The following is a 27,963-nucleotide window of genomic DNA, read 5'->3' as shown; positions in this document are numbered from 1 at the left end:
TGAGTTGCTAGAAAAGATTTATTTAAAAATCGATCCATAGGATGTGTTTTCACATTTGTCAGTTTCTTTCCACTTGCGCGCTAGAGGGAGGCACTTTAAGAGTTATTAACTGTCATTCTAGGAATAAAAGACACTGAGTTTCAGCAGTGATTGGTAAATAGGGCAGGGAATTAAAATGAAATTGGATTAAAAAGAAAGTAAAAAAAATCACTGAATTAGAAAATTTCACCAAATCTTGTAGATCATTAATTTCTGATTTGAATAACTTCATTCTTAAACAACAACAACAACAACAACAACAACAACAAAAACCTAGTAGTTATCACCCACCCATGCCCAAATAAGTGAATATACTACAGCTTCTGATGTTAAGGTATCATGGTTTTGCTGTTTGGGCTTGTAAGGGATTTTAAATATTGACAAGTACTTTGAGTTATGTTTCGAGTAAAATTTCAAAATGTTGTATTATGCATAGGTTCCAAAGTGTCAGAAAAACCGAAAAGTCGAATAAAACATATTAGAAGAGCTTAGGAAACCGTATAAAAATTAAAAGGCTAAAATAACCACTCCGTTTTAAACGTGTAAAAATAAATCGAATTGGTTCGCGGGACTCGAGTGACTTTTTTTTTTTTTTTTTCTTTTAGATAGTTGGTATGTACTGAACCCGGCACAACACCAAGTAGGTCCTGGTACACACTAAGGAATATCCAACCAGGTAAATACATCAGGGTGATGAGGCCCATGAAATTGAGTGGGTAGTGAGAATAGTCCCAGGAGCAAGCGCCGCACGAGCGGAGGCCCAGGCCCCGGCACAGCTCCCACGCGTAGAGGAAGGTCACGTAGACCGGCACCGCTTCCAGGTGCTCCAGCCGCGGCTCCAGTGCAGGTGGAAGTAGAGTTTCTCCACCACGAAGCTGCAGCTGCCCTACAGAAAGGAGGACCAGAGCGACGTGTGGCCGCTGGTCGGCCCGTCTGCCTGCCCAAGAAAGTGAAGAGGATCTCATCCCAAAAGCCGTGCGTTCCGAAGAAGAGAAAGCGGAGCGGGTCCGGCAGCCCCCGAGCGGGGCTCCCCGACGCCCCCGGTGCCTCGGCGGTCGTCGCCGGCCACCTGCGCCCGGAGCGGCGGGGGCGCGCGCGGCCAAGGCTGGGGCCGCTGCTCGGGCGGCCCCGGTGCCGCAGGCGCAGGAAGCGCTTCGGGAGCACTGGGCCGCGGGAGAGCGCCAGCACGTCCTGCAGTCCCGCAGCCCCAGCGCAGCGGCCCCGCACCGCCGCGCCCGGTCCGCCGCGCAGGCCGAGCCGCAGCGCCTGGCCGCCGGGGTCTGCAGCGCCACGCGGGCCGACGGGGAGGCCGGAGAACTGAAGACGGAGGCGCTGGGGCAGCGCGGCCGGCAGGCAGACCTTCTCCGGGGCGAAGCGGGTGAGCGAGTGCAGCAGGCGGCGGCGGGCGAGGAGAACCCCAGCCTGCGGAGGTCCGGGCTGCGAGCGAGGCGTCCCGGGCATCCCGTGCGTCCCGTACTAGCAGAGTCGCTCCAGGCGGGCAGCGCGGCGCCGGCGGCCGGCGCTTCAGCAGTGGACAGCGGCTCCGGGCGGCTGGCGGCAGCCTCGCGCCCCCGCCCGCCCGCCCCTCCGCGCCCGCATCGCCGCGTGCGTGGAGCTGCGGGGCCGCGCCAGACGCCCCCGGGGGAGCGCAGGGAGCTCCGTCCCGGCCGCGGCCCGATGGCAGCCGGAGCCCTAGTGTCCGGGAGACGCGCGGCCGCCCAGCCCGCGGAGCCCCCCGCGCAGCGCCCCCTCCCCCCGCGCCCTGCCCTCCGGCCCGGGTGGGTGCAGCCGGAGCCCTAGTGTCCGGGAGACGCGCGGCCGCCCAGCCCGCGGAGCCCCCCGCGCAGCACCCCCCCCCCCTCCCGCGCCCTGCCCTCCGGCCCGGGTGGGTGCAGCCGGAGCCCTAGTGTCCGGGAGACGCGCGGCCGCCCAGCTCGCGGAGCCCCCCCGCGCAGCACCCCCCCCCCCTCCCGCGCCCTGCCCTCCGGCCCGGGTGGGTGCAGCCGGAGCCCTAGTGTCCGGGAGACGCGCGGCCGCCCAGCCCGCGGAGCCCCCCGCGCAGCGCCCCCCCCCCGCGCCCTGCCCTCCGGCCCGGGTGGGTGCAGCCGGCCGCGCCCGCGCTCCCTCCGCGCGGCCCACGGAGGAGTGGAGGCGAGGACCGCTGCGAACCCCGTCGCCGCCGCCGCCCCGCCCCGCCGCCTCTGCCGCCCGCTCCTGAAGCGGAGAGCGAGCAGTGACGCCCTTCCCCGGCCTCCCGGTGCTCCCCTCCGGCTCGCCCTCTCCCGCCTTCGCCGGGCCCCCCTCCCGCTCCGCCCTCCGCGCAGAGGCCCGCGGGGTCCCGGCGAGGAAGCCCGGCCGCGCCTCTCCGCCCTCCTCCTGGGACGGCGTCGGCGGGGGAGGCAGGAGCGGAGAAACCCCCACCAGGGGTGACCCGAGCTGCGCCGGCTGCGCGGGGGCCCGGCACTCCCGGGAGCGCGGAACCAGGGCCGGGCCCGCTGGCGAGGCGGAGGGCCTCGCGCCACACGCCAGAGGCCGGGCCGGGCCCAGGCTGCGGTGCTGTGTATTTAATGTTCTGATTCAAAGCCGGCCGTGTCCCAGGCACGAAGAATAAACACGAGACTCCGTGCCGCACCCCAGCATCCGAAATGTCCCCTGGTTCACTTTTTCACTCTCTCTCCCCGACAAGCCTGTTTTCCTAGGTTAGTCTGCTAGGGGCCAAGACAGAGATTCAAAGCTCCCCACCCCCCACCTCCCACCCCCGAATTATGAAATGATCTGAGGCCAGTTGGGTTGGACGTTGCTCTGGCTGCCGCGGAGGCTCTTGTCAGGAATAGCACCCTTGAGGGATCCCTGGGTGGCTCAGCGGTTTGGCGCCTGCCTTCAGCCCAGGGCATGATCCTGGGGTCCCGGGATCGAGCCCTGCGTCGGGCTCCCTGTATGGAGCCTGCTTCTCCTCTGTCTGTGTCTCTGCCTCTTACACCCCAGTGCTGCTTTTTCTCCTTGCAGAACTAGATCATCCCAGAGATGAAGACTGAGAGTGAGATTTTTTAATTAATTAATTAATTAATTAATTAATCTATTTAAGGTAGGATGAGAGAATCTAGAACTTTGGTGTGTTGGGGGCTGCGCTTTTTTTTTTTTTTTTAAGATTTTATTTATTCATGAGAGACAGACAGAGGGGCAGAGACACAGGCAGAGGGAGAAGCAGGCTCCATGCAGGGAGCCCGACGTGGGACTCGATCCCAGGTCTCCAGGATCAGGCCCTGGACTGAAGGCGGCACTAAACTGCTGAGCCACCGGAGCTGCCCTATTATAAACTTTCTTAAAGATGCAAGGAAAACCTTGAAAGGTCTAATTTGATAGTTCAGACTAGTTCATCTCAGGGAATGTAGGAAAATCTTTTGGATTAAACACAAAAATTGGTATCTTCTATTTCTGTATTTTTAGCCTCCACACTTAACAAAATTTCAATTTTGTGTACCATACATGTCTTATGAATTATATTGGTATAATAAGACATGTATAAAATTTATGCATGTATAGTACATGCATGTTCTAAACAGCTAATTTTTTAAAATTAGGGAATGTATAATAAAAAGCTTGTGTCTCACCACTGTTGTCAATGTATTGCTCTGCTAAGTGGGGAGTGGGTTAGATTACTAAAAATCTCAATGTTCTAGGTCCTTTTTTTGAATCTGTTTCTCATTTATTCCGGGAGAAGTAATGCAAAATAGAAATTAACAGTTATAAGTCCATAGCAGAAAAAGCAGCTATTACCTGTTATTCTATATTTCTTTTTATATTTTTGTTGTGGCCTCGCCTTAGTTATGCCACTTCAAAATGTATGAAACACTAACTTTTAAAAAAAGTAGACCAAAAAGATAAAAGGAAAGTTTTTAAAAAGGCATGAAACAAGGGGCAAGGAAACTATTCATTATATAACTTGCTATTATTAATTATTTACACTCATTGCCTCATTTTAAAAAAAGTGACTATCTTCTACCATTCTGAGAAGCTAGCCCACCAATGATACCAATCTTTGTTTCTGCTTTATCTTCACATTGTTCTTTTGTTTTAAACACTTCATTGCTGATTTCCAAATGGAAAACTGCAGCATGGCTTTGCTGATCCATGATGATTTTATAATTTACAATGGTTGCATCAGAATCTCCATGATCATAAAAATGCTTAAAAGCATTTCTGTGTTGGTCTTGACTACTACAAACATTAGGTTGCAAAGATCCACCTGTTAAAGCAGCAACTTGCTGGGAGTTGGTGGGCATAAGGGTGAGGGGAATTTAAAAATAGGAAACAGGTATCTGCAATAAAATAACATGAGTTGAGACTCCCTAGGTTAGAAAGTAGCCATTCAAAGGATGTTTTGAAGCATTGTTCTTCCATGGAAAAGACAGTCTTCTTTGTCCTCAGAAGCCGTGAAGCTGTCTCAGTAACCACTTGTAGAGATGTAACAATTCTGGACTGGCCAGGTTGAGCTGTGTAGCTAGTGTGACCAGGGAGAGATCTGCTAATTAGGAGAAGGGTCCTCTGGAGGATTATGATAATCTTCAGTGAGTTGTTGTCTAGTGAATATGGGTCATGGTTGTAGTCTTTTAGATGTGCGGAATGCCTGAGACCTTTCATTGCACACCAGAAGAACAAAGGAAAGAGAGGGGAGAGTACAGCATTTAGAAGAAAGCGTAAGGGAATTTCACTAGGGTAAAGCATGAATGTAATAAGAAGAAAACAGAAGAAAACAGTAAAAGGCAGCAGCCACATTAACACTAGATATAAAAACCTTTCTTATTATAGATCAAATTATACCCGTACACCCCCCTCCTATATACTATAATCATCAAACTAAGAACACCCGCTCCAAGGCTTGCAATTGCTGAATGCTAGCTCCCTAAAAATACTACCAAAACAGCCTGTTGCTAAGGCAAAACTGAGTTTGTTGCTTACCATGGTAAGTAAGCTTTCTTCCTTGACAAAGTTTTAATAGCATCTTGGAGCAGGAAGGACAATGTTGGACTATTTATTTATTTTTTTTTTAATTTTTATTTATGATATTCACAGAGAGAGAGAGAGAGAGAGGCAGAGACACAGGCAGAGGGAGAAGCAGGCTCCATGCACTGGGAGCCTGACGTGGGATTCGATCGCGGGTCTCCAGGATCGCGCCCTGGGCCAAAGGCAGGCGCCAAACCGCTGCGCCACCCAGGGATCCCATGTTGGACTATTTAAGTGGTTTTTGGGTTTGAGTTTAAAATGGGTCTTTCAATACAAGGGCTTGATTAGAATTAGCTAATGATTACGATAAACTAGTTTTGGATTGGTGGACATAAGATGTGTCTTGAGGTGAGTGTTTCAAAAAGCATTGAGAATCGATAAACATTTATCTCTCTGCTCCAGAGCTTCCTAGAATAAAAAAGTTGTGTTGATGAAGACAATAGAAGTCATGTTAATGAAGACAGCCAAACAATAATGTCATGGCCACGTAGACAATAAGCTTTAGAGATGTCTGATCTTGGATTCACACAATCGGATAGTGAGGACCAGTTTGGAATCTGAGGAGAATAATTTGAGTAAGGACAGGTAAAGGTAACAAAGAAGCAAGGCTGACATTGAGTTTAGCTAAAATGATGCTCATCCTTAGTGTGTGTGGAGGGCAGGGGAAGGGAGAGAGAGATTGATTGACAGTTCCATAAAAACAGCCGTGTAAAATATTTGTCTGCATATGTCTACAGTTTCATTTACTTAACCTATACTCTTTCTTTTTTCTTTTTTAAAAAAAATTTATTTATTTATTTATTTGACAGAGATAAAAATAAAAGAGAGAGAGAGAGAGACTGAGAGCACAAGCAGGGGTGGGGGTGGTGGGTAGCAAGAGAGAGAGAAGCAGGATCTGCATGGAGCAGGGAGCCTGATGTGGAGCTCCATCCCAGGGTCCCTGAGCCAGAGGCAGACACTTAACTGACTGAGCCGAGGCACTCTAAGGAACAGACTTTGAATAAATTCTTTAAATTCACAACACTTAAAGAAAAGCCAAAAGAGCACCAAGCTGTTTTGGAAAATCTTGCTTAAAATTTTCACTTTGAGCAATATTCAAATCATAAACACTCCCTTTGTGTAATTTTGGCCTGCCTGCCAGTGACTCACCTTCAGTGCGTAAGGAGAGGATTTCCCCTCCCTAGTTAATTCCATTATGTTTTCAGAGGAAGGAGTTTATTTTGAATAAAACTACTTGGGTACATTGGTTGAGGTTTATGGGTGAGAGGTCATCACTGTCAATGGATACTACTTAATGCGCACCTACGTGTCAGCTGTGCACTTCACATAGATTATCAGTAATTCCTACAACTGTTCTCTTATTTTTTTGAACAGATATTGAAACTGGGGCTCAGAAAAGTTACTTGCTCAAGGTCTTAGCTAATAAGTCCAATGCCAACAATGAAGTCATTTCCACTTGACATCACAGCTCATTTGCCACACACTGTGTTGTCTCTTATGTTCTTGTATTAAAGCCACCTTGAATGAGTTGAAGTTGCAGATTTAATAAAAAAGATCATTCTGTTTATAGTTCTAATGGGCTTTCCTTTAAGAATCCCTAACCCCTCCCCAGCTACTCCATCCCTTTGGCTATCATTTTAATCATTAACCTATGCAATCTTTCACATCCTTTTGTTGTTACTGTTCAGTACACTTATTTATTGTGCCACACTTTCCGCCTTCTGCATTTCATGACAAATTAGTAATGGCTCTTTATTTGTACAAATGGGGCTGTCTGGAAGGGCTTGCTGTTTGGTGTGGAATAGCAGATAGAGCTCAGATAATAGGAAAATAAGTATGGAATGCAAATGTATTCCTGTGCGTTGTCGGGACCTGTCTCTAGGTATCGAAGTTCAGCAAAATCACACCCTGCTATTCCAGTTAACACATCTATTTGTGGCTGTCATAACCTAAAAACCTAGGAATGCTTCTGTGCAGAGACTTAACCAATAGATTTGCATGTGTTCATCTAGTTACCCAAGTCCACTCATTTTTTTGAAGATTTTATTTATTCATGAGAGACACAGAGAGACAGAGACAGAGACACAGGGAGAGGGAGAAGCATGCTCCACGCAGGGAGCCTGGTGTGGGACCCGATCCCGGGTCCCCAGGATCACACCCTAGGTGGAAGGAGGCACTAAACCGCTGAGCCACCCGGGCTGCCACCCAAGTCCACTTGTATCTGGTCTCCAAAACCTAAGTACATATTATATTTCAGCATCTTTGTATGAATCATACATGGCATTCTCATTCTAGAATGTACATGGGGCATTTCTTTCTAGGGTAGTAAAGATAATATATTTTATAGTTTAACACCTAGTTATGGTACTTCTTAATTTTTTTCAGTCATTATCCATTTTGTCCTCAATCTTGTGACAAACAGCTATTTTTCTAATTCATACTAAACAAGTAAAACGAAAATGCAACTTGGCAAAACTCACACGCTGGTAATGGCAGAGTTGTTTCTCATTTAAAATCCAAAAATTCCTTCTTCCAGACGACACTCCCTATCTTACAAAATGTCTCCAGCCCACTGGAGGGTTCTAAGCACCCACCCTAGCTGTGTGAAACAAGCTTACTGATCAGGGCTCGGAAGACAGGAGTTATTTTCACTTGAATTCCAGAAGGAAGTGAAGGAGGCCTGAGTCAGTCCTGTTGGCCAAGAGCCTGGATTTCTTAGGCCCTCTGTGGAGGATGCAGTTTCTAGAACTCAGTATACTCATTGGCTTCCTTAGCTAAGTTGCTGGTTCTACTTACTTAGTGATTACTTAGTGGTTTTCTTCCTTTAACTGTAGTTATTTGGCCTGACCTGTGTGACTGTTTCTTCTGTGAATGGTCGTGTTGGTGACATATTGCTTTCCTCTGAGATTACGACTGCCACAACTCTTGCTTTAGAGAATATATATTTCTTATATTTATATCCTATATTAATTTTATTTATAATAACTAAATATAAATATATGTTTAAATATATTTTTCTTTGACACACAGTTATGGAACACTTATGTGCAATATTTTGTGCTATATCTTGGACATAAACAATGAATATAACAAAGTCTACTCCTCTTGAAGTTTCAAGTATAGCTTACTACAAAGGATATGCTTGTCTATCGAATGCATTGGAAATAAATATATGTAGAAAGTAAAAGAAGTACACATCCCCCGTGATACCACCACCCATAGATAATCACTGTTAATATTTTGGTATGTAGGCTTTCAACAATATTATAGTATCACCTAAAAGAAGATTATATTATGCATTCCTTTTATAATTTATAATTGCTCTTGTCACTTATTGGTGATTAGGGAGCATCTTTTGATTTGATAATCTGCTACATCATGGGTATGACAATAGATTCCTTTGTAGAGATATCCCACAATTTGTTTAGCCAATCCCCAATTTTTAGCTGGTTAGGTTGTTTCAAAAGTTTTGCTGCTATAAACTTTTATGCGACAAGCATTTCCTTAATTATCTTCTTCATGTAGCCATGTTTATTTACTTAGACCACATACCCTTAAAGTTTAAATAGAGAATCAAAGTATATACATTTTAAGGCTTTGGCGCTCTCTCTCTTTCTCTCTCATAAAAATAAAAATCTCAAAACAAAAAAAAGGAGACATACACAAAAAGGAGATCATTCAACTTCTGTGGATTCTAATGTTGATTTAAATGAGCTACTGTTTGGACTTTCTTGACCTTCATTGATTACATTGTATATAAATGAAATCTAGTAGTATTGATATGAACTAGTCGTGATAATAACCAGAGTGAAAAACTAACTGAGCTCTAAACAAGTTTTTCTTCCATCTCTTCATCCTTTCTTCTTGCTAAGGAAGTCTAGGGAGGAGAACACTTCTTTCTTTCTTACTACCAGTCTGCCTAAATCCTATCCTGAACCTCTTTCCTAGCAATCTTTTTGTAGGAAATTATGGTGCTAAAGGGCAGAAAGGGGAAACATATGCGAATGTAGAGAGCAGTTGTGACTGTGTCTGGCCTTCCAACTATTCCTTACTCTCACATACATGGCAGACATAATTATTGCTGCATATTTTCCCATTAAGTCCAGAGTTTGCCTTGGAATCTCATTCAACAGAATGATACAAGAAGATATCATCAATCAACAGAAGTTGGCAAGAAAATGAATCATACATGGCATTCTCATTCTAGAATGTACATGGGGCATTTATCTCTTTCTAGGGTAAATTCGATATATGATAATTTGCATTTATATACATACGTTCTCATGTTTTGGGTAATTGTTTATTCTTTAAAAGTTCTCTTCCTGGTAAGCAAATCCTCACAGTAGGATTTTTTGAGATCACAAGCCTTCCTAGAACATTTAAAAAACTATTTAATTTATTTATTTCAGAGAGAGAGATAGTATGAACAGGAAGGGGGTGCAGAGGGAGAAGGTAGAGGGAGAAGCAGGCTCCCTGCTCAGCAGAGATCCCAATGTAGGGCTCCATCTCAGGACCCTGGGATCATGACCTAAGCTGAAGGCAGACTCTTACTGGACTGAGCCACCTAGGTGTTCCCTTTCCTAGTACATTAAATGTGTTATTGTTTGAGTTACACATGACTATCTTTTAATATTACATGACATGAGGTGAGTTCTTTTTTGTGTTTAAGGCTAAAAAAAGTCATTGTTTGGAGCCAGAATAAACAATTTGCAAATAAATGGGTTAGAATTTGTATGATATTCTTAAACTGAGTTTCAACAAAACTATTAGAATATTAGGTATTTATTTTACAGTAAAGATAAATAGGTATTTATTTTACAGTACAGTAGGCTCAGTCAATACTGTTATATATACACAATTTTTTTTTTTTGCCTTTGCATAGTACTTTATAGTCTACAAAGTGCTCTCATGCTTGTTTTCTCATTGGTTCCCTGAAATAATGTGTGATAGGCAAGAAGTACCATTTATTGCTAGGGAAATTCCAAAATAGTAAATTGTATTTCAAAATAGGTTAAAATAACTCTTAGAGAGGCGGAGCCCAAGCCTAGATGATTTTTTAATCTAGCTTTTATTTAATTTAAAAACAATTCACATTGTATGTGAACTATTCTTAGATAAAAAAGAACTACTACTTTCCTATGGTCAATATTTATAAGATACAGAAAGTTATGCAGAGAAAATTTCCCTCTGACATTTGTCCTCCACCCACCCATTTTCCTTTTGGGGCAATATCATTAGGTTAGTATTAGTTAGTTGGCTATCTATGCAGAGATATTCTATGCATATACTAGTGAATAGAAGTCTCCTCTACCATTTTTTATGCTGATGCTAAAATACTATACATTTTATTCTGTACCTTACTTCTTTCACCTATTAACTCTGCACATAAATCATTCCAGATCTATGCATAAAGAATTCATCTTCAATTTTTATTTGAAACAACTAAGTAGGGCATTGATTGAGTGATTCACTATTGATCAAACCAGGCCCTTACCAGTGAGGATTTAAATAGTTTAAAATCTTTCATCATGGTAAAAATGTTACAATATATACAAACATACATGGCTAACAGACTACATGAAAAGTTGTTCAACATCATTCACCTGGGAAATGAAAATCAAAACCATAATGAGATATCACCATACATGTATCAGAATGGCTAAAATTAAAAGGACAAGAAAACAAGTGTTGATAAGGATGTGGATAAAAAGGAACACTTGTATACTGTTGGTGGGAATATAAACTGGGACGGCCACTGTGGAAAATAGTACAGAGCTTCCTCAAAAAATTAAGATGGAAATATCATATGATCCAATAATTCCACTATTAGATATTTACCCCAAAGGAAATGTAAACACTAATTTGAAAAGATATATATGCATCGCTATGTTTCCTGCAGCATTATTTACAATAGTCAAGATATGGAAGCAACCTAAGTGTCCAACAATAGGACACTTATCAAAAGATAAGAAAGAAGGAAGATATCACACACACACACACACACACAGAGGAATATTATGCAGCCATAAAAAGGATGAGATCATGCCTTCAGAGACAAGAGGGATGGACCTAGCAGGTATTATGCTGAGTGAAATAAGGTAGATTGATAAAGACAAATACCATGGTTTCACTCACATGTGGAATCCAAAAGAAAACTACAAAAAAGAATAAACAAACAAAAAAAATGCAGAATTGGGACTATAAATACAAAAAACAAACTGATGGTTGACAGAGAGGAGACGGGGTCGAGGTACAGGGAGTGGGAGATACAGGTTTGCAGTTAGGGAATGAATAAGTCAGAAAAATAAAAGGCACAGCATAATGAATATAGTCCATGATACTGCAATAGCCTTGTGTGGTGACAGATGGTAGCTGTACTTGTGGTGAACATAGCATAATGTATAAACATTTTTAATCACTATGTTGTACACTTGAAACTAATGTGACAATGTGTGTCAGCTATACTCGGGTTTTTAAAATGCTACAATATAAAGGCCTTGAACACAAGTCATTTCAAGATGTGGGAGTAGATGACTTAAGGATGTAGGTGCAAAGCTTTTGGGTGAGGGGATGTATACCTTTGTAATTCTGATAGATATTGCCAAATTGTTCTCCGAAGAAATTGGATCAATTTTCACTCCTGCCAGCAATTATGAAAGGGTCTATTTCACACAGTCTTGCAAATAATGTTTTATTACACTTTTTGATGCTTGCCAGTTTGAGAGATGAAAAGTATTTCATTGGTAGTTTTAATTTTTAATTGTCATATTTTGAGTACAGTGGAGCATTATGTCAAATATAGAAGAACTATTTGTCTTTCTTCTGTAAACTATCTTTTCATGTCCCTTTTCATTGGGGTGATAGGTCTTTTTTAAATTTATTAACAGCAGTTTTCATATATTAGAGAGATCCATTCTTTGTGTGATGCACATGACTTTTGGATCTAAATTTCATGTTCCTATCATTATACTAAAATAATAAAAATCACTTTTAATGATAGTATCTCCAGAACTTGCAAATCTTTCACATTATTTATCTATTTGCATGTAAATTTTGTTTCTTTTCTGTAAGATTATTTCATCTCTGTAATTAATTTACAGTGTTGATGAATTTCAACTTTCAATTTTCCATATTTCTGAGCATCTTTAGAGAACCTTCTGAGATTCTAATCTTACCTCTGAGTACTCCTTCTTAGCAAAAGGCATGTTTCTTTTCTGAAAATTTTTACCCAAATATCTGGAAACAAATTAACTTCTAGACTTCTAAATTTTAGAATTTCACAGTGGCATAGATCTTTCTTTTGAATCTAAGCTATTTGGGCACCTGGATTTTTCTGGGGGTGTGTGACAGCAAGCTGTATTTCTTGAGATTATTCCTCCTCATGACAATGTCCTAACCCATGGAAATTGTACCTCTCGAGCATGGTGTACCTCTCCCTATTTGCTGACCCCCTGGGTCTGTCCCAGAAAGAAACTATTGCACCACTTTTTCCCATGCCTTCCTGTCTACAGATGACTTTTAGTGGATTATGGCTAACCAAATTCAAATCCTGAAAATATAAAGAACAGATTGTAATTGACAAACTCTTTGTTTTCAAGTTATTTATGTGGCTTTTCAGCAATGACACAAAGCTCTCTTTGTCTCCGAAAAACAGAAAGAACTTCTTAACTCACCAAGTATTTAAATCTACTCAATATGATGGGTGGCCTAATGCATGAATCCTGGCCTGGCACAAAGGAAGTGCTGTGAAAAACCCATTCTCAAGCCATTTATGCTGCTCAGTTTGCCACCATGAAGGGTACTTAGGTAAAAGATTGAGAGGGATTAAAGAATGCTTAAAGATTTACAGTGGGAATAATTCAAGTAGTTGGAAAATTAAATCTATAAATAAAAGCATAAGGACCTGTGGTTTTCTAGCCTACAAAAGAGAAGTCTCCAGAGTACTTTAATAATGTGTTTCTGGGTCATAAAATAAACATGGAAAGAATGGTGCTTACATAGTCATCTGGGGACAAGGGAAAATGAGCACATGAATGAGGAAGAAGAGTATAGGTTAGAAACCAGATAACACTTTGAATATGCTCCTCATTTAAAAAATAGGGACGTGTTCTTTTCTCTACGTATATTATAGTTTAAGAAAAAGTTAAAAAATGAAACGACTGATTTTTATCTAGGTGGGATGCCTTTGGATAGATCAAAGAGTAGATAGTTTCCTAAAGCTTAGGGATAATGAGTATGGCCTCTGCCATTGGATTTCTTGGATTAAATTCTAGCTCTACTTTCTCCTGTTTGGATGACCTTGGGCAAATCTCTCTCTTCATTTCTCTTAGGCTCATCCCTCCCTTCTTTTTTTTTAAGATTTTATTCATCTATTTATGAGACATACACACACACACACACACACACACACACACAGAGAGAGACAGAGACATAGGCAAAGGGAGAACCAGGTTCCCTGCTGGAAGCCACATCTAGGACTCAATCCCAGGACCCCAGGATCATGACCTGAGCCAAAGGCAGATGCCCAACCACTGAGCCACCCAGTCACCCCTCATTCCTCACTTTTAAATTAGGTATGATAGTGTTGTTATGAGGATTATATGAGATGATGTACATGACCTAGTTAAGATTTGGTTTTGTTTTAAAAAGCAGAACATCCAAATATTAGTAGTCTAAACAAGAGACAAATTACTTTTGTCTTACGAATAAATCTCACTAGGTGCCTAGGGCTCTGATGTGGTGCTCCTGGTATGCAGGTACTGGTTTGTGTGGTTGCTGTACTATGGATGACTTCCATATCTAAGTATCTGTCTATCCTAGCCATGTCATTGTCTGCATTCTTGCATTAAGAAAGATAAGGAAAGGCTTTTTTGGAACACTTCCACTTCCAGGCCATTGGTCAGAATTTAGTTGCATAATGACACTTAGCCAAGCAAGATTAGGACACACAGTCTCTTTCCAAGTAGCTATGTACTTAGCCACAAATCATGGGTTCTTTTAATATCAATAAAGGTGAATATAGTTATTGAGGGAGCACATATATTTAGAAATAGCAGCTTCTGCTACAGAGTACGAAATGCTTAGCGTAGAGTCTAGCAATAAATAAAAATTCTTATGGTTGTAATCATTGCAAACTCAGATTCATATACCCAGTATCGCATCAGCTATTTACACCTGTGTATTAAGCACCATCTCAACATTTCTAAAACTGAAGTCGTTCTATCGCTTATTATTCCCTTTCTTCCACTGTTTCTCCTCTCAGGGGATAGGGGATGCCTTGCCTAGTCTTGGCTAATGGCTTCACCACTTATCTACCTTGGAGTCTTACTCTGCTCCCCCTTTTGCTTCGCTCATTAAATCTAATCAGTTTTGGGGACCTATCCACTCTCCTTGGGAGATGTCCCTCAGATACAGTTTCTTTTTTTCTACCCTCATTATTCACTACTTTACCTTCACAACTCTTTAGAATGGCTTTGAGGGCCCTTCCTAGTCTGACTCTAATTTATTATTCAACCCAACACGCTTTTCACAATTTGTGTTTAAAAAAAAAAGCAAATATTTGTATTTTTCTTGTTTTAGGCAAATTTTGAACAAAATGTTTCTTTAATATAGAATTTATTTTTTAACAAAGATTGTGATAAAAAATTTGCATAAGCATTTAGTTTTAAATACTGCAGTGAATGTAATATCAGAATGACTTTTCCTAATGGGGCATCTCTAATATGTGTCTCAACAAGTAAAACAGTTACCCAGAAAAAAAACCAAAAAGCAAAAAACCCAAAACCATGTATATTCTTTTCATTTATTTTCTCTTCATGTACATCTTCTCTCTAAAACCTATAGACTCTCAGGAAGGTGAGAACATTTCAGAGATATCTGCTTCTGCTCCAACTTCTCCCCATACTTTGTAAAAGATTTGCACATGATCCATAAATGAATTAACCTCTTGTAATAAAAATAAACTTGCTTTGTAAGCAATTAATCCCTAGCTATTTGGTCACTGTAAGTCTTTAATCACTCTCCTTTCTGGTCTGTTAAATGTTCAGGCTCTTATCCTTCACTGTGATCCAAATTTACACAAGACTTTGAATCCAGAGTTTGGAATCTGAATTATCACATCTGTCTTCTTTATTAACCCAAAATTCTTTAAAACAAAGTGAAAAGGCATTTCCATCAACCTAAGTAAGGAACCTTATGCAGACTCCAGCTATATATATCTAACTAGGCGAGGATAAGAGGAAATGTTACTTGTTATAAGTTTAGACTTTGGAGTTGGAAGGTTGTGATTCTAGCTCCATCACCCCCTGGTCATGTGACCTTTGGCAAGTGCCTTAGCACTTTGGTGCCTTTTTAAAAAAAGGGTTAGATTAGTGCTGTCCTGCTCTTGGATTTCTTGTCTTTGTTTTAAAGATAAATGAGTTAATATATGCCAAGCTCTTCGACCAATGCCTGGTTCATAGGAGGTACCAATAAATGGTAGGGTCTCAGGTGCTTAATCCTTGATTTCTATTGTAGGTTGCCAGATGAAATACAGAATATTCACAAAACACTATCAAGTAATAATATTATTGCTCCTTATATTACAGATAGGGAAATAGGCTCAGAATGTTTAGACATTTTCCTGCCTGTTTCTCAATGCTGAACTCTTTCTACATTATCAGACAGTTGGAAATAAGGCTTGAATTTAATTTGAAATTCCAATGGCTGAAACTGTGGAAGGAGCCTCGGTGTCCATCGAAAGATGAATGTATCAAGAAGATGTGGTTTATGTATACAATGGAATATTCCTCAGCCATTAGAAATGACAAATACCCACCATTTGCTTCGACGTGGATGGAACTGGAGGGTATTATGCTGAGTGAAATAAGTCAATCGGAGAAGGACAAACATTATATGGTCTCATTCATTTGGGGAATATAAATAATAGTGAAAGGGAATAGAAGGGAAAGGAGAAGAAATGGGTAGGAAATATCAGAAAGGGAGACAGAACATGAAGACTCCTAACTCTGGGAAACGAACTAGGGGTGTTGGAAGGGGAGGAGGGCGGGGGGTGGGGGTGAATGGGCGACGGGCACTGAGGGGGGCACTTGACGGGATGAGCACTGGGTGTTATTCTGTATGTTGGCAAATAGAACACCAATAAAAAATAAATTTATTATTAAAAAAAATCAGTAGTGCAGAGGTGAGGTAGGCAGTATAAAGCATTACAACCTCTGTATTTATGGTTGGAGAAAGCTCAGAGAGGTTAAATAACTTGCCCAAGGTTATGTAGACTATAAATGAGAGAGCCAGGTATGGAATAGAGGTATATTTAGCTCAAAGTCCATGTTTTCCCCACAAAGAGGCAAAGAGAATTTCAGTTTAGAGAAAGTGAAGATTAGTACATATATAATGACAACCATAAAATTACTTTAAGGTATAATTAAATGAAAATACATGATTGTTAAGTGGAGTGTTTAGCAAAAGCTTCTGACCTTGCTGTGACACCTGAAGTTACGTCTAGAAGACTCGATACAGAGAAATAAAACTAATTGTGTCAGAAAAAACAGAATCACTTTTTCTTTCACTTAATCACTTTCTTTTTTGTTTCTGAAAATGTGGTTTCTGGATGTTGAAGCTCTTGAAAAAAGACATGGGCAATCAGATGAAATTATTCAGGTTTCTAGGAAAGAAGATCATCAAAAAATGTTCCATCATGCCTTCACTGAAAATAGACACATTATAATGGATCCAAAATTGATACCAAGGAAGATTTGATACTATGGTGGTAAACTGCCTGAAATACTAAACAAAAAAGCCAGTACCTATAAAATAGGAAAAGCAAAGGGTCTGTTTTGCTGCCCTTTAAAATGGAAAACCTGATCATAATAGCTGAAAGGAAAATAATACTCTAAGATGGGAAAACATCAAAAGTAGTTAATTCCGGTCAGATGTAAGTCCATGTATTAGTCTTCTATTGTTGCTGTAACAAATGACCACAAACATGGTAAAATAAAACAAAAATCTTTCTTATGCTTTGGCAGGTTAGAAGCATGCCATGGATCTTCCTGAAATAAAATTGAGGGGTCAACGGGGCTGTATTCCTATCTGGAGTCTCCGGGGTTGAATCAATGTCTTTGCCTTTCTAGTTTCCAGAGACTGCCTACAAACGTAGGCATCTTCTTCCATCTCTAAAGCCAGCAAAGTTACACCTCTCCACCTACTCTTCCTAGTCACATCTCCTCTGACTCCCTTCTGCTTTCCTCGTCTACTTTTTTTTTTTTTAAGATTTTATTTATTTATTCATGATAGAGAGAGAGAGACAAGCAGAGGGAGAAGCAGGCTCTGTGCAGGGAGCCCGACTTGGGACTCGATCCCGGGTCTCCAGGATCACACCCCAGGCTGAAGGCAGTACTAAACAGCTGAGCCACCGGGGCTGCCCTCTTCTTCTACTTTTAAGGACCTTGTGATTATGTCAGGCCCACCTAGTTAAGTTATGCTAATCTCCCCATCTCAGGATCCTGAACCTTAATCATATCTGCAAAGTCCCTTCCTGCCACATAAGATAACATATTCACAAGATGTGGTCCTGTTGTGGGCATCATTCTGCTCACCACAGTCCATGTAGTTAATATTATAAAACATTAGACAAAGAATTTTAATTGGAGCTCTGGTAGTACATTTAAAAATTACTTCAGGGATCCCTGGGTGGTACAGCGGTTTAGCACCTGCCTTTGGCCCAGGGCGCGATCCTGGAGACCCGGAATCAGGTCCCACATTGGGCTCCCGGTGCATGGAGCCTGCTTCTCCCTCTGCCTATGTCTCTGCCTCTCTCTCTCTCTCTCTCTGTGTGTGTGTGTGACTCTCATAAATAAATAAAAATTTAAAAAAAATAAAAATAAAATAAAAATTAATTCAGGTTAATATATGTACATGGTTAAAGTTGTACTGAAGGGTTTACCCTACCACCTAAGTCCTTCTTTAGAAGTCGCTACTTTTACAACTTCAATTTTTTTGTTATTCTGGTGGTTAACTCCATGTCTCCAATAAATCATGTATAATGCGATTTCTTGACTTATCAACTTTGACACTTCCTAGTGTCATCCTGCTATGAGTCATGAGGGTTTACCTCACACAACTCTCACACCTGTCACCACTCCTCATGGAACTTCCCAAGGAAGTGGGTATGGAGATAAATCTATCAGTGCTTTCAGACCAAAAAGTTCTTTTTCATTCTCTCCCACTTGATTAATGGTTTGGCTGGGTAGAGAATGCTAAGTTGGAAAAAAGCTTCCCACAGAACCTTAAAAATATTGCTGTACTATGTGGTGTCGCTAATAAAACAAAAAGGAATCAATGCTTTTTTAAAAAAGATTTTATTTATTTATTCATGAGAGCCCACAGAGAGAGGCAGAGACACAGGCAGAGGGAGAAACAGCCTCCCTGCTGGGAACCTGATGCAGGACTCTATCCCAGGACCTCAGAATGAGCCAAAGGCAGACACTCCACCACCAAGCCACCCAGACATCCCAGGAATCAATGCTTCTGATTCTAATTTCTGTGTACACAATTGTCTTTCCCAGCCCTCTGTGGAAGCTTTTTAATATCTTTTAACTTTTGGAGTTTTGAAGTTTTATAATAATGTGCCCAAGTGTGGTTCTTTTTAAATTCATACCATTGGTTGCAAGTAGACCCTACCAGATTGGAGACAGGTCCTCCTTTCATCTCTGGAGAATTATCTTATTTTAATTCTTTGATAAATTGTTCTCATGTCTTTAGAATTCTTAATAATTAGGCTTTATATTGATTCTCAATTTTGTTGATCTTTTCTTTAGTATCTCCTGTGTAAGGACACTAAAGTTTTACTTAAGGCTCTCTTCTGCTGTTTCCTGGATATTCTTTTTGTTTAGGGGAAAATTTTGCTATTTATCTTGGTCTTTCTGTTACACTGCAACCTTCCCTCAGTTTTCTGGTAGTCATTTGTTGCCCATTTCTATTTAAAACTGAGGGAATTAAAAGGTTATGGTGTGTTCTGTATGTGAAGAGGTTTGGTGGCTAGAAGCTTTACATTATAGTTAGAGGGAAGTGAGCCAACTGCCTTTTCTTTTAGCTAATACTAGAAGGAGAGGGGCTTTGCTTTCTGGCACCAGTGAAATGCCTAACTACAAGTCATTCTGTGTGAAAAGACAGGTGTCTATGTCTTATACAGGTCTTCATTTAATCTCATTTTCATGTCCACTTTCTCCTGACCTTTCTTCTACCTATAGTCTCTATTCTGAAGCATCTTGATTTCTGCTGGACAAGGTGTTTCCCATATCTGCTGAAACCTCCTTCTCTCTTGTTTTGGGTTAGAGCTTTAGCACAAGAGGTATTCTTTCTCAATTTCCATATTCCAGAAATATGTTAAAGTACTTGTTTTTGGATGCCCCCACTATTTTCTTTTAGTTATTGTGTTTTTATAATTTTCGATAATCCTTATTGTAATCTTATGGGGTATACAGAAGAAGAAAAGTTGAAAATAGGCTGAATCTACCATTTTGTACTGAGATATAACATAAAATGTTTGGTTGAGGTTGGTGGGGAAAAGCATAGGACCAGTTAGTAAAAAATTGTTAATGATTCTTGATTTTATGTGGAATGGAAAAAGGGATGAGTATACATAGAAATAGCATCCTAAGTGATTTGAGACATAAAATTTATGAGTGTTTTTTAGTCCTGCTATTCTTCTCATTTCCAATCATACAGAACTTTTCAAACACATCTAAGAATATAAATTCTCCTTTGATGTGAATTCTTTTGCTTCTTAAAGGACTTTTATTTTTCTATAGATACTTCTCAGAGTTTTGTGCAATAACCTCCAGTCAGGTGTCTCAGTTACAGCTTGACTAGGTACTATCACTCATAGTACCCCTATGAGTGATATGAAATAGATTTATTGTAGGGATTAGATCATACAAAGTGTACAAGAACCTGGAGGCACAGAAATCTTAACAGTGATGTTAGAAGATCAGAGAAAAGTTGCTAATCATCATGAAAGGAAACTGGAGAAATAATATCTTTAAGTCCCCTCTGCATATCATGGTGGGCTTGCAGTTAGTGTAGGTCATCAGGACACATAGGAAAGGAAAATGCAAGCTGAGATCCATAGAGACAGAGTGGAACCTGAGGAAACAAACTAGAACTCATGTGGCCAGAGGGAACTTGTTTGATGCTCACAACATCTGGATGACCTGAGATGGAAGCTGGTGCCTTTTACATGTTATTGCATGTACACCTAGACTAGGACTCAGAAAATCCAAAGGAGGAGATCTGGCCAGAGCTAGAATTGCTGTTGATGGGCAGCTGCTCTTTGTCAGGTGGGCAAGCAGGTCAGAGACAAGGTGTGTGAACTGTAGCAGTGCCTGGGGCACAATCTTAATACAGTCTACCATGATTTATCAATTAGACATATATCAGGCTTGATGTTTCTGTTGGATGTCTGTGTGGACATGTTGGGAGAAAGTCAGAATTCGTGGTCAGAGAGATTAACACTAGAATCTTAAGGTTTTTAAAAAAGAAGATTTCCATGGTTGATAAGATTTAGAAAAAAGAAAATTAAGATGACTAGATTTTAGGGGACCAAGGAACTATGAACTTAAGACTTTAGACTATTGGGGAAGTCATCCAAATGGACATGGAAGTAGTACACTATGATGATAAATATTTCAAAAAACTTGTGCCAAACCGATTTAAGTTAAGTATTGACCAATGGCAGTAGATGGCTGAGAATAGGAGCTGGCTAACATGTCTCAAAGGAGGAGAGGTTTGTTAGCTTTTATTAGAGGAAGATAAAGAAGACATGATTTCAAACTAACATGAGGTGCTAAAGAATGCCACTTCTTCTCTAGTAGATAGCCTGTTATGTTTTTCTTTGAAGATATAAACTTCATGTGATTTTGGAGGAGCTATCTATTTTGGTGTTCAGCCTCACAAATTAGTCGACTTATGTCCCAGGCTGGACCAATAGAAAGTTATGGAAAGTGTTTGCATAGAAAGTAACTGGATCAAAGAATAGCTTTATTACCTAAGCTATTCAACTACAGTACTTCTGAATTGTAGATGTACTCTTCAAGATGAGGGTAAAGATGATGTGACCTTGTTATCAGCAGCCGTCTTGCCCACTGCCTAGAAGATGGCCATAGAACCCTGAGAAAATTATTTTGAGCAGAGACAAGTAGAAATAATGACTGAAAGTTGGAATAATATTTCTTTTTTTTTTTTAATTTTTATTTATTTATGATAGTCACAGAGAGAGAGAGAGAGAGAGAGAGAGAGGCAGAGACACAGGCAGAGGGAAAAGCAGGCTCCATGCACCGGGAGCCTGATGTGGGATTCGATCCCGGGTCTCCAGGATCGCGCCCTGGGCCAAAGGCAGGCGCTAAACCGCTGCGCCACCCAGGGATCCCTGGAATAATATTTCTGATATTTGTTTGCATCTTTGAGAATACCTCTCTTCAGTTATATAGGTCCATAATTTTTTAAGCTTATGCTAGACATTAGTCTGAGTCTCTATAACTACTAACCAAAAGACTATTAACTATTAACTTATATACTCCTTCCTATACCTCATCTCCATGGCCTTGGACTGTGTGAATTATAAGAGAACAAAGAGCCTTCATTATAGGTTTAGAGAGAGAAAAGATTCTCCAGGGAAGTGAGGTTTCTGTTAATACTAAGAGTACAGAATGCTTGTTTACAGTGGGATTGAGTTTTGAAGGCCATGATGAAAAGGGTTCGAAGAGTGGGAAGTCTGAGAAAGAGGGTGACTGGAGAGAAAGTACTGAATAAAGGGAGACTTAATATCAATGCAAGCTCTTTGAAACAATTAACGTGCTAATATACTAACATATAAAATCATATTGCCATGGCTTTTGTGACTGTATATGTAATAAAAATATATGTCAGATTTTGTTTAAAATGCCGCTTATACGAGCTATCTAAAGTAGTCAAATTCATAGGAATAGAAAGTAGGAAGGTGGCTTCCAGGACCTTAGGGAGAAAGAGATGGGGAGCTGCTATTTAATGATATTTAAAGATAGATCCCACCCCAATATCAATAAAAACCGCTCTACACCTGGATATTTAAAAATGAACCTTGCAAATTCAAAAGATAAAGAGAATTTCCTGAAAGCAGCAAGAGACAAGTAATCTCTAAATTTTATGGGGAGAAGTATTAGTATAACAGCAGACCCCTCCACAGATACCTGGCAGGCCAGAAAGGGCTGGCAGGATATATTCAGGGTCCTACATGAGAAGAACATGGAGCCAAGAATACTTTATCCAGCAAGGCTCTCATTCATAATAGAAGGAGAGATAAAGAGTTTCCAAGATAGGCAGAAACTGAGAGAATACGTGACCACGAAGCCAGCTCTGCAACAAATACTAAGGGGGATTCTGTAATAGAGGAAGTCCAAGGGAACAATCCACAAAAACAGGGACTGAATAGGTTTCATGATGACACTGAATACATAGCTTTCAATAGTAACTCTGGATGTGAATAGGTTTAATGACCCCACCAAAAGGCGCAACTGCCGATTCACACTGGATATAAAAGCAAAACCCATCTCTTTGCTGTGTACAAGAGACTCATTTTAGACATAAGGACACCTACAGCCTGAAAATAAAAGGTTGGAGAAAAACGAACCATTCCAATGGTCCTCCAAAGAAAGCAAGGGTAGCCATCCTTAGATCAGATAAACTACATTTCTTCACAAAGACTGTAGTAAGTGATGAAGGGGGACACTATATCATACTTAAAGGATCTATCCAACAAGAAGACCTAACAGTCATCAATATTTATGCCCAGAATTTATGCCCGCAATGTGGGAGCTGCCAAGTGTATCAATCAATTAATAACCAAAGTTAAGGCCTACTTAGATAATGATACACTCATACTTGGTGCCTGGAATGAAGCGCTTTCTACAATCAACAGGTTTTCTAAACACAACATCTCTAAAAACAAGAGTTTTAAATGGTACACTAGACCAGATGGATTTCACAGATATTTACAGATCTTCCCATCCAAACACAATTGAATACACATTCTTCTCAAGTGCACATGGATCTTTCTCCAGAGTGGACCACATACTGGGTCACAAAACAGGACTTAACTGATACCAAAAGATCGGGATCATCCCCTGCATCTTTTCACACCATAATGCTTTGAAATTAGAACTAAATCACAAGAAAAAGTTTGGAAGGATTTCAAACATATGGAGCTTAAGGACCATCCTGCTAAAAGATGAAATGGTAAAGCAGGAAATTAGAGAAGAATGAAAAAGATTCATGGAAACTAATGAGAATAAAGATACAACTGTTCAAAATCTTTGGGATACAACAAAAGCACTCCTGAGGGGGAAATTCATCGCAATATGAGCATCCATCCAAAAACTGGAAAGAACTCAAATACAAAAGCGAACGTGGTATCTAAAGGAGCTGGAGAAAAAAACAGCAAATAGATCCTACACACAGCAGAAGAAGAGAGTCAATAAAGATTCGGGCAGAACTCAATGAAAGAGAGACCAGAAGAAATGTGGAACGGATGAACGAATCCAGGAGTTGGTTTTTGAAAGAATTAATAACATAGATAAATCATTAGGCAGCCTTATTAAAAAGAAGAGGGAAAGGACTCAAATTAATAAAATAATGAATGATCAATGAGAGAACACCACAGACACCAAAAAATACAAACGAATTCTAAAGCTTATTATGAGCAACTACATGCCAATAAATTAGGCAATCTTGGAGAAATGGACACATTTCAGGAAAACCACAAACTACCAAAACTGGAACAGGAAGAAATAGAAAACTGAACAGGCCGATAACCAGGGAAGAAATTGAAGCAGTCCTCAAATCCTACCAAGACACAAAATCCAGGGCAAGATGCTTTCCCAGAGGAATTCTATCAAACGTTTAAAGAAGAAACCATACCTCTTCTACTAAAGCTCTTCTGAAAGATAACGAGATGTAGCATTTGCAAACTCCTTGAATGAGGCCAACATCACTTAAATTCTACAACCAGACAAAAACACCACCAAAAAGGAGAATTACAGACCAATATCCCTCATGAACATGGATGGAAAAATTCTCACAAGATTCTAGCCAGTATTATGCTGAGTGAAGTACGTCAATCGGAGAAGGACAAACATTATATGTTCTCATTCATTTGGGGAATATAAGTAATAGTGAAAGGGAATATAAGGGAAGGGAGAAGAAATGTGTGGGAAATATCAGAAAGGGAGACAGAACATAAAGACTCCTAACTCTGGGAAACGAACTAGGGCTGGTGGAAGGGGAGGAGGGCAGGGGGTGGGGGTGAGTGGGTGACAGGCACTGAGGGGGGTACTTGACGGGATGAGCACTGGGTGTTATTCTGTGTGTTGGTAAATTGAACACCAATAAAAATAAATTTATTATAAAAAAACAAAAAAAAAACAAAAAACAAAACAAACAAACAAAAAGATTCTAGCCAGTAGGAACCAACATAGCATTTCATTTCACTATTTTTTCTATTCCCCAAATGAAGGAGACCATATAATGTCTACCCACTCCGATTGCCTTATTCACTCGACATAACACCCTCCAGTTCCATCCACATCGAAGGAAATGGTGGGCATTTGTCGTTTCTAATGGCTGAGTAGTATTCCATTGTATACATAAACCACATCTTCCTTATCCATTCATCTTTTCATGGACACCGAGGCTCCTTCCACAGCTTAGCTATTGTGGACATTGCTGATAAACATCAGGGTGCAGGTGTCCTGGCATTTCATTGCATCTGTATCTTTGGGTTAAATCCCCAGTACTGCAATTGCTGGGTTGTAGTGCACATCTATTTTTTTATTTTTTTATTTTTACCTTTTTGGCAGATCTATTTTTAATTTTTTGATGAACTTCCACACAGTTTTCCAGAGTGGCTGTACCAGTTCACATTCCTACCAACAGTGCAGGAGGGTTCCCCTTTCTCCACATCCTCTCCACCATTTGTGGTTTCCTGCCTTGTTAATTTTCCACATTCTCACACATGTGAGGCGGTATCTCATTGTGATTTTGATTTGTATTCCCCTCATGGCCAGGGATGTGGAGCATTTTCTCATGTGCTTGTTGGTCATGTCTATGTCTTCCTCTGTGAGATTTCTGTTCATGTCTTTTGCCCATTTCCTGTTTGGATTGTTTGTTTCTTTGCTGTTGAGTTTAATAAGTTCTTTAGAGATCTGTGATACTAGCCCTTTATCTGTTACATCATTTGCAAATGTCTTCTCCCATTCTGTAGGTTGTCTTTTAGTTTTCTTGACTGTATCTTTTGCTGTGCAAAACCTTCCTATCTTGATGAAGTCCTAATAGACCATTTTTGTTTCTCTGTCTCTTGCCTTCATGGATGTATCTTGCGAGACGTTACTGTGGTCAAGATCCAAAAGGGTGTTGCCTGTGTTCTCCTCTAGGATATTGGTGGACTCTTGTCTCACATTGATATCTTTCATCCATTTTGAGTTGCTCTTTGTGTATGGTGCAAGAGAGTGTTCTATTTTCATTCTTCTGCATGTGGATGTCCAATTTTCCCAGCACCATTTATTGAAGAGACTGTATTTTCCAGTGGAGAGTTTTTTTTTTAAGTTTTTTATTTTTTTATTTTATTTTTTTTAAGATTTATTTATTTATGATAGAGAGAGAGAGAGAGAGAAAGAGAGGGGCAGAGACACAGGAGGAGGGAGAAGCAGGCTCCATGCCAGGAGCCTGATGTGGGACTCGATCCCGGGACTCCAGGATCATGCCCTGGGCCAAAAGCAGGCGCTAAACCACTGAGCCACCCAGGGATCCCCCCCAGTGGAGAGTTTTTCCTCCTTTATCGAATATTATTAGTTGACCGTAAAGTTGAGGGTCCACTTCTGGGTTCTCTATTCTGTTCCATGATCTATGTGTCTGTTTTTGGGCTGGTACCACACTGTCTCAATGACCACAGCTTTGTAGTACAACCTGAAATCTGGCATTGTGATGCCCCCAGCTATGGATTTCTTTTTAATATTCCCCTGGCTATTCAGGGTCTTTGCTGATTCCACACAAACCTGAAAATAATTAGTTCCAACTCTCTGAAGAAAGTCCATGCTATTTTGATAGGGATCCAGTGTCTGGGTGATTCACATGCTCGGAGGCATGAGGCTTAAGGGGGTTTCCAGTCTGAGGGATCCTGGTACATGCTCTGTTCTGGGGACTGAATTTCTCTGTGTCCTGCTGTGTTCGAGGGTTTGTGGTGTATGGGCGCCTTGTCAGCCAGGGATCTGGAGCATCCATTTGTCCACTACTGAGCTGGGGCAGGCAGCTCGTGGTCTGAGGGCCTGTGTTCCAATGACCCCCACCGTTTCCAGTGATGTGGTGACTCCTTGTCCCAGGACTTACTTGTTTCATACAATCCCTTCTCTGCCGGGTGCCTGGAGGCACTACAAACACCGTACACATGGGGGTGGAGTGGAGGTTTAGGGCATTCGTGTGCCCTGTACTGAGCTGGGTTGGAGAGCTCCAGAGAAGGAGTGAGTGCCCTGGGTTCCCTCAGAACGGGGACTCATAGCTTTCCTGTGTTGAACTCCAGGTTGACCCCAGGGGTGTCGGAGAGGCATTTCCCCTCTGCCTGAGTATCCATGGTACTGATTCCCGGTGTCCCGCTCCCACAGTCCACATGAGAATATGTCCGTGAGCAGCCAGGCCAACCTCTCAGTGGGAAATGGGAGCAGGAGTCGCCTGCTGTGGGTTTGTGGACTCTCAGGACCACAGAGGGGGATGAATGGATGTGCAAACATGCAGGTGGAGCCCAAAGTCTTGGGGAGAGGACTGGGATAGGAGGGTTTTCCAGGGGCTTGCCATGGCCATGGGCAGAAAACAGGGCAGACAACCTGAGGGAGAGCAGGGAGATCTGTGGCTGCAGTGCCATCCCTGTCATCACGGGCACCTGCGTGGTTGTCATGCTTTTATATCAACCCAGGTGCATCAGAGTGCCCCTCTGTGATGTCACCGCCATGCCGTGGCCAATCACGCACGCTCTCGGAGGGGCCTGGTTCAGGTGGCCAATCACCATGCAGCTCAGGTGGCCAAGGTCAGATGGCTTTCTCCTTGACCCTCCTGATATCCTTGCCTAGAGACAATTTTAAACGGAAAACAGAGTAGGAGAGGGCAAGATGGTGGAAGTGTAGGGTCCCCAAGTCACCTGTCCCCACTAAATTACCTGTTTTAAATCCTCCTGAAAACCTACGAATTCGGCCTGAGATTTAAAGAGAGAACAGCTGGAATGCTACAGTGAGAAGAGTTCACACTTCTATCACGGTAGGCAGACGGGGTGGGGGAAGAAATAAAGAAACAAAAGGCATCCAAGTGGGAGGGGCCCCGCGAGGACCCAGGTTAAGGCCACAGCGAGTGTCCCCGGGACAGGAAAGCCCCATCCTGGAGAAGCAGGGCTTTCACCCATCTTCCCGGGAGTTGGAGCAGGATCCCAGGAGGGGCGGGGATGCCCTCAGCCTCCCTGGGACACTAACAGAGCACCAGCGCCTCGGGAAGAGTGCATCCCACACCGGCCGAGCTCCCTAGAGGGCTGCAGCGTACATCTAGCGGGCCCCAGAGCAGCTTGGAGTCAGCTGAGGCAGCGGCTCTGCTAGGAGGGAGCTGTGTGGCCCTGGGCGCAGCTCGGAAGTGGCTCAGGTAGAGGCTCCGTGAAGGGGGATGTGCGGCCTGGGAACTGCTCAGAATGCACTTGGGCAGAGGCTCCACATGGAGGGGCCTGGGTGGCCTGGAGCACGATTCCAACAGCTCAGGCCTGGGAGCCAGTGCGCCGGGGACTCAGCCCAGGATCCGGCACCTCCCCGGGGACAGGCAGAAACCAGGAAGGCTCAGGATAGCAAGGACACTCTTGCCACCACG

At 41.9% G+C, this 27,963-nt stretch overlaps 1 protein-coding gene across 1 annotated transcript; it reads right to left on the bottom strand.

Annotated features, from left to right (window-relative positions):
- Positions 1–27,070, bottom strand: LOC140609406 (transmembrane protein 229A-like). Its single transcript, XM_072784749.1, has 4 exons — positions 27,065–27,070; positions 23,992–24,072; positions 2,175–2,595; positions 1–1,654 (listed from the first exon to the last, which is right to left on the bottom strand). Exons 1-4 carry the CDS (start codon positions 27,068–27,070, stop codon positions 555–557), a joined length of 1,608 nt encoding a protein of 535 aa, XP_072640850.1. The 3' UTR covers positions 1–554.
- Between the last annotated feature and the right edge of the window lie 893 nt (positions 27,071–27,963).

The sequence above is a fragment of the Canis lupus genome, chromosome 18 (assembly GCF_048164855.1).
Source record: "Canis lupus baileyi chromosome 18, mCanLup2.hap1, whole genome shotgun sequence".
NCBI classification, from domain to species: domain Eukaryota; kingdom Metazoa; phylum Chordata; class Mammalia; order Carnivora; family Canidae; genus Canis; species Canis lupus.
This window is presented reverse-complemented; position numbering and strand designations above follow the sequence as displayed.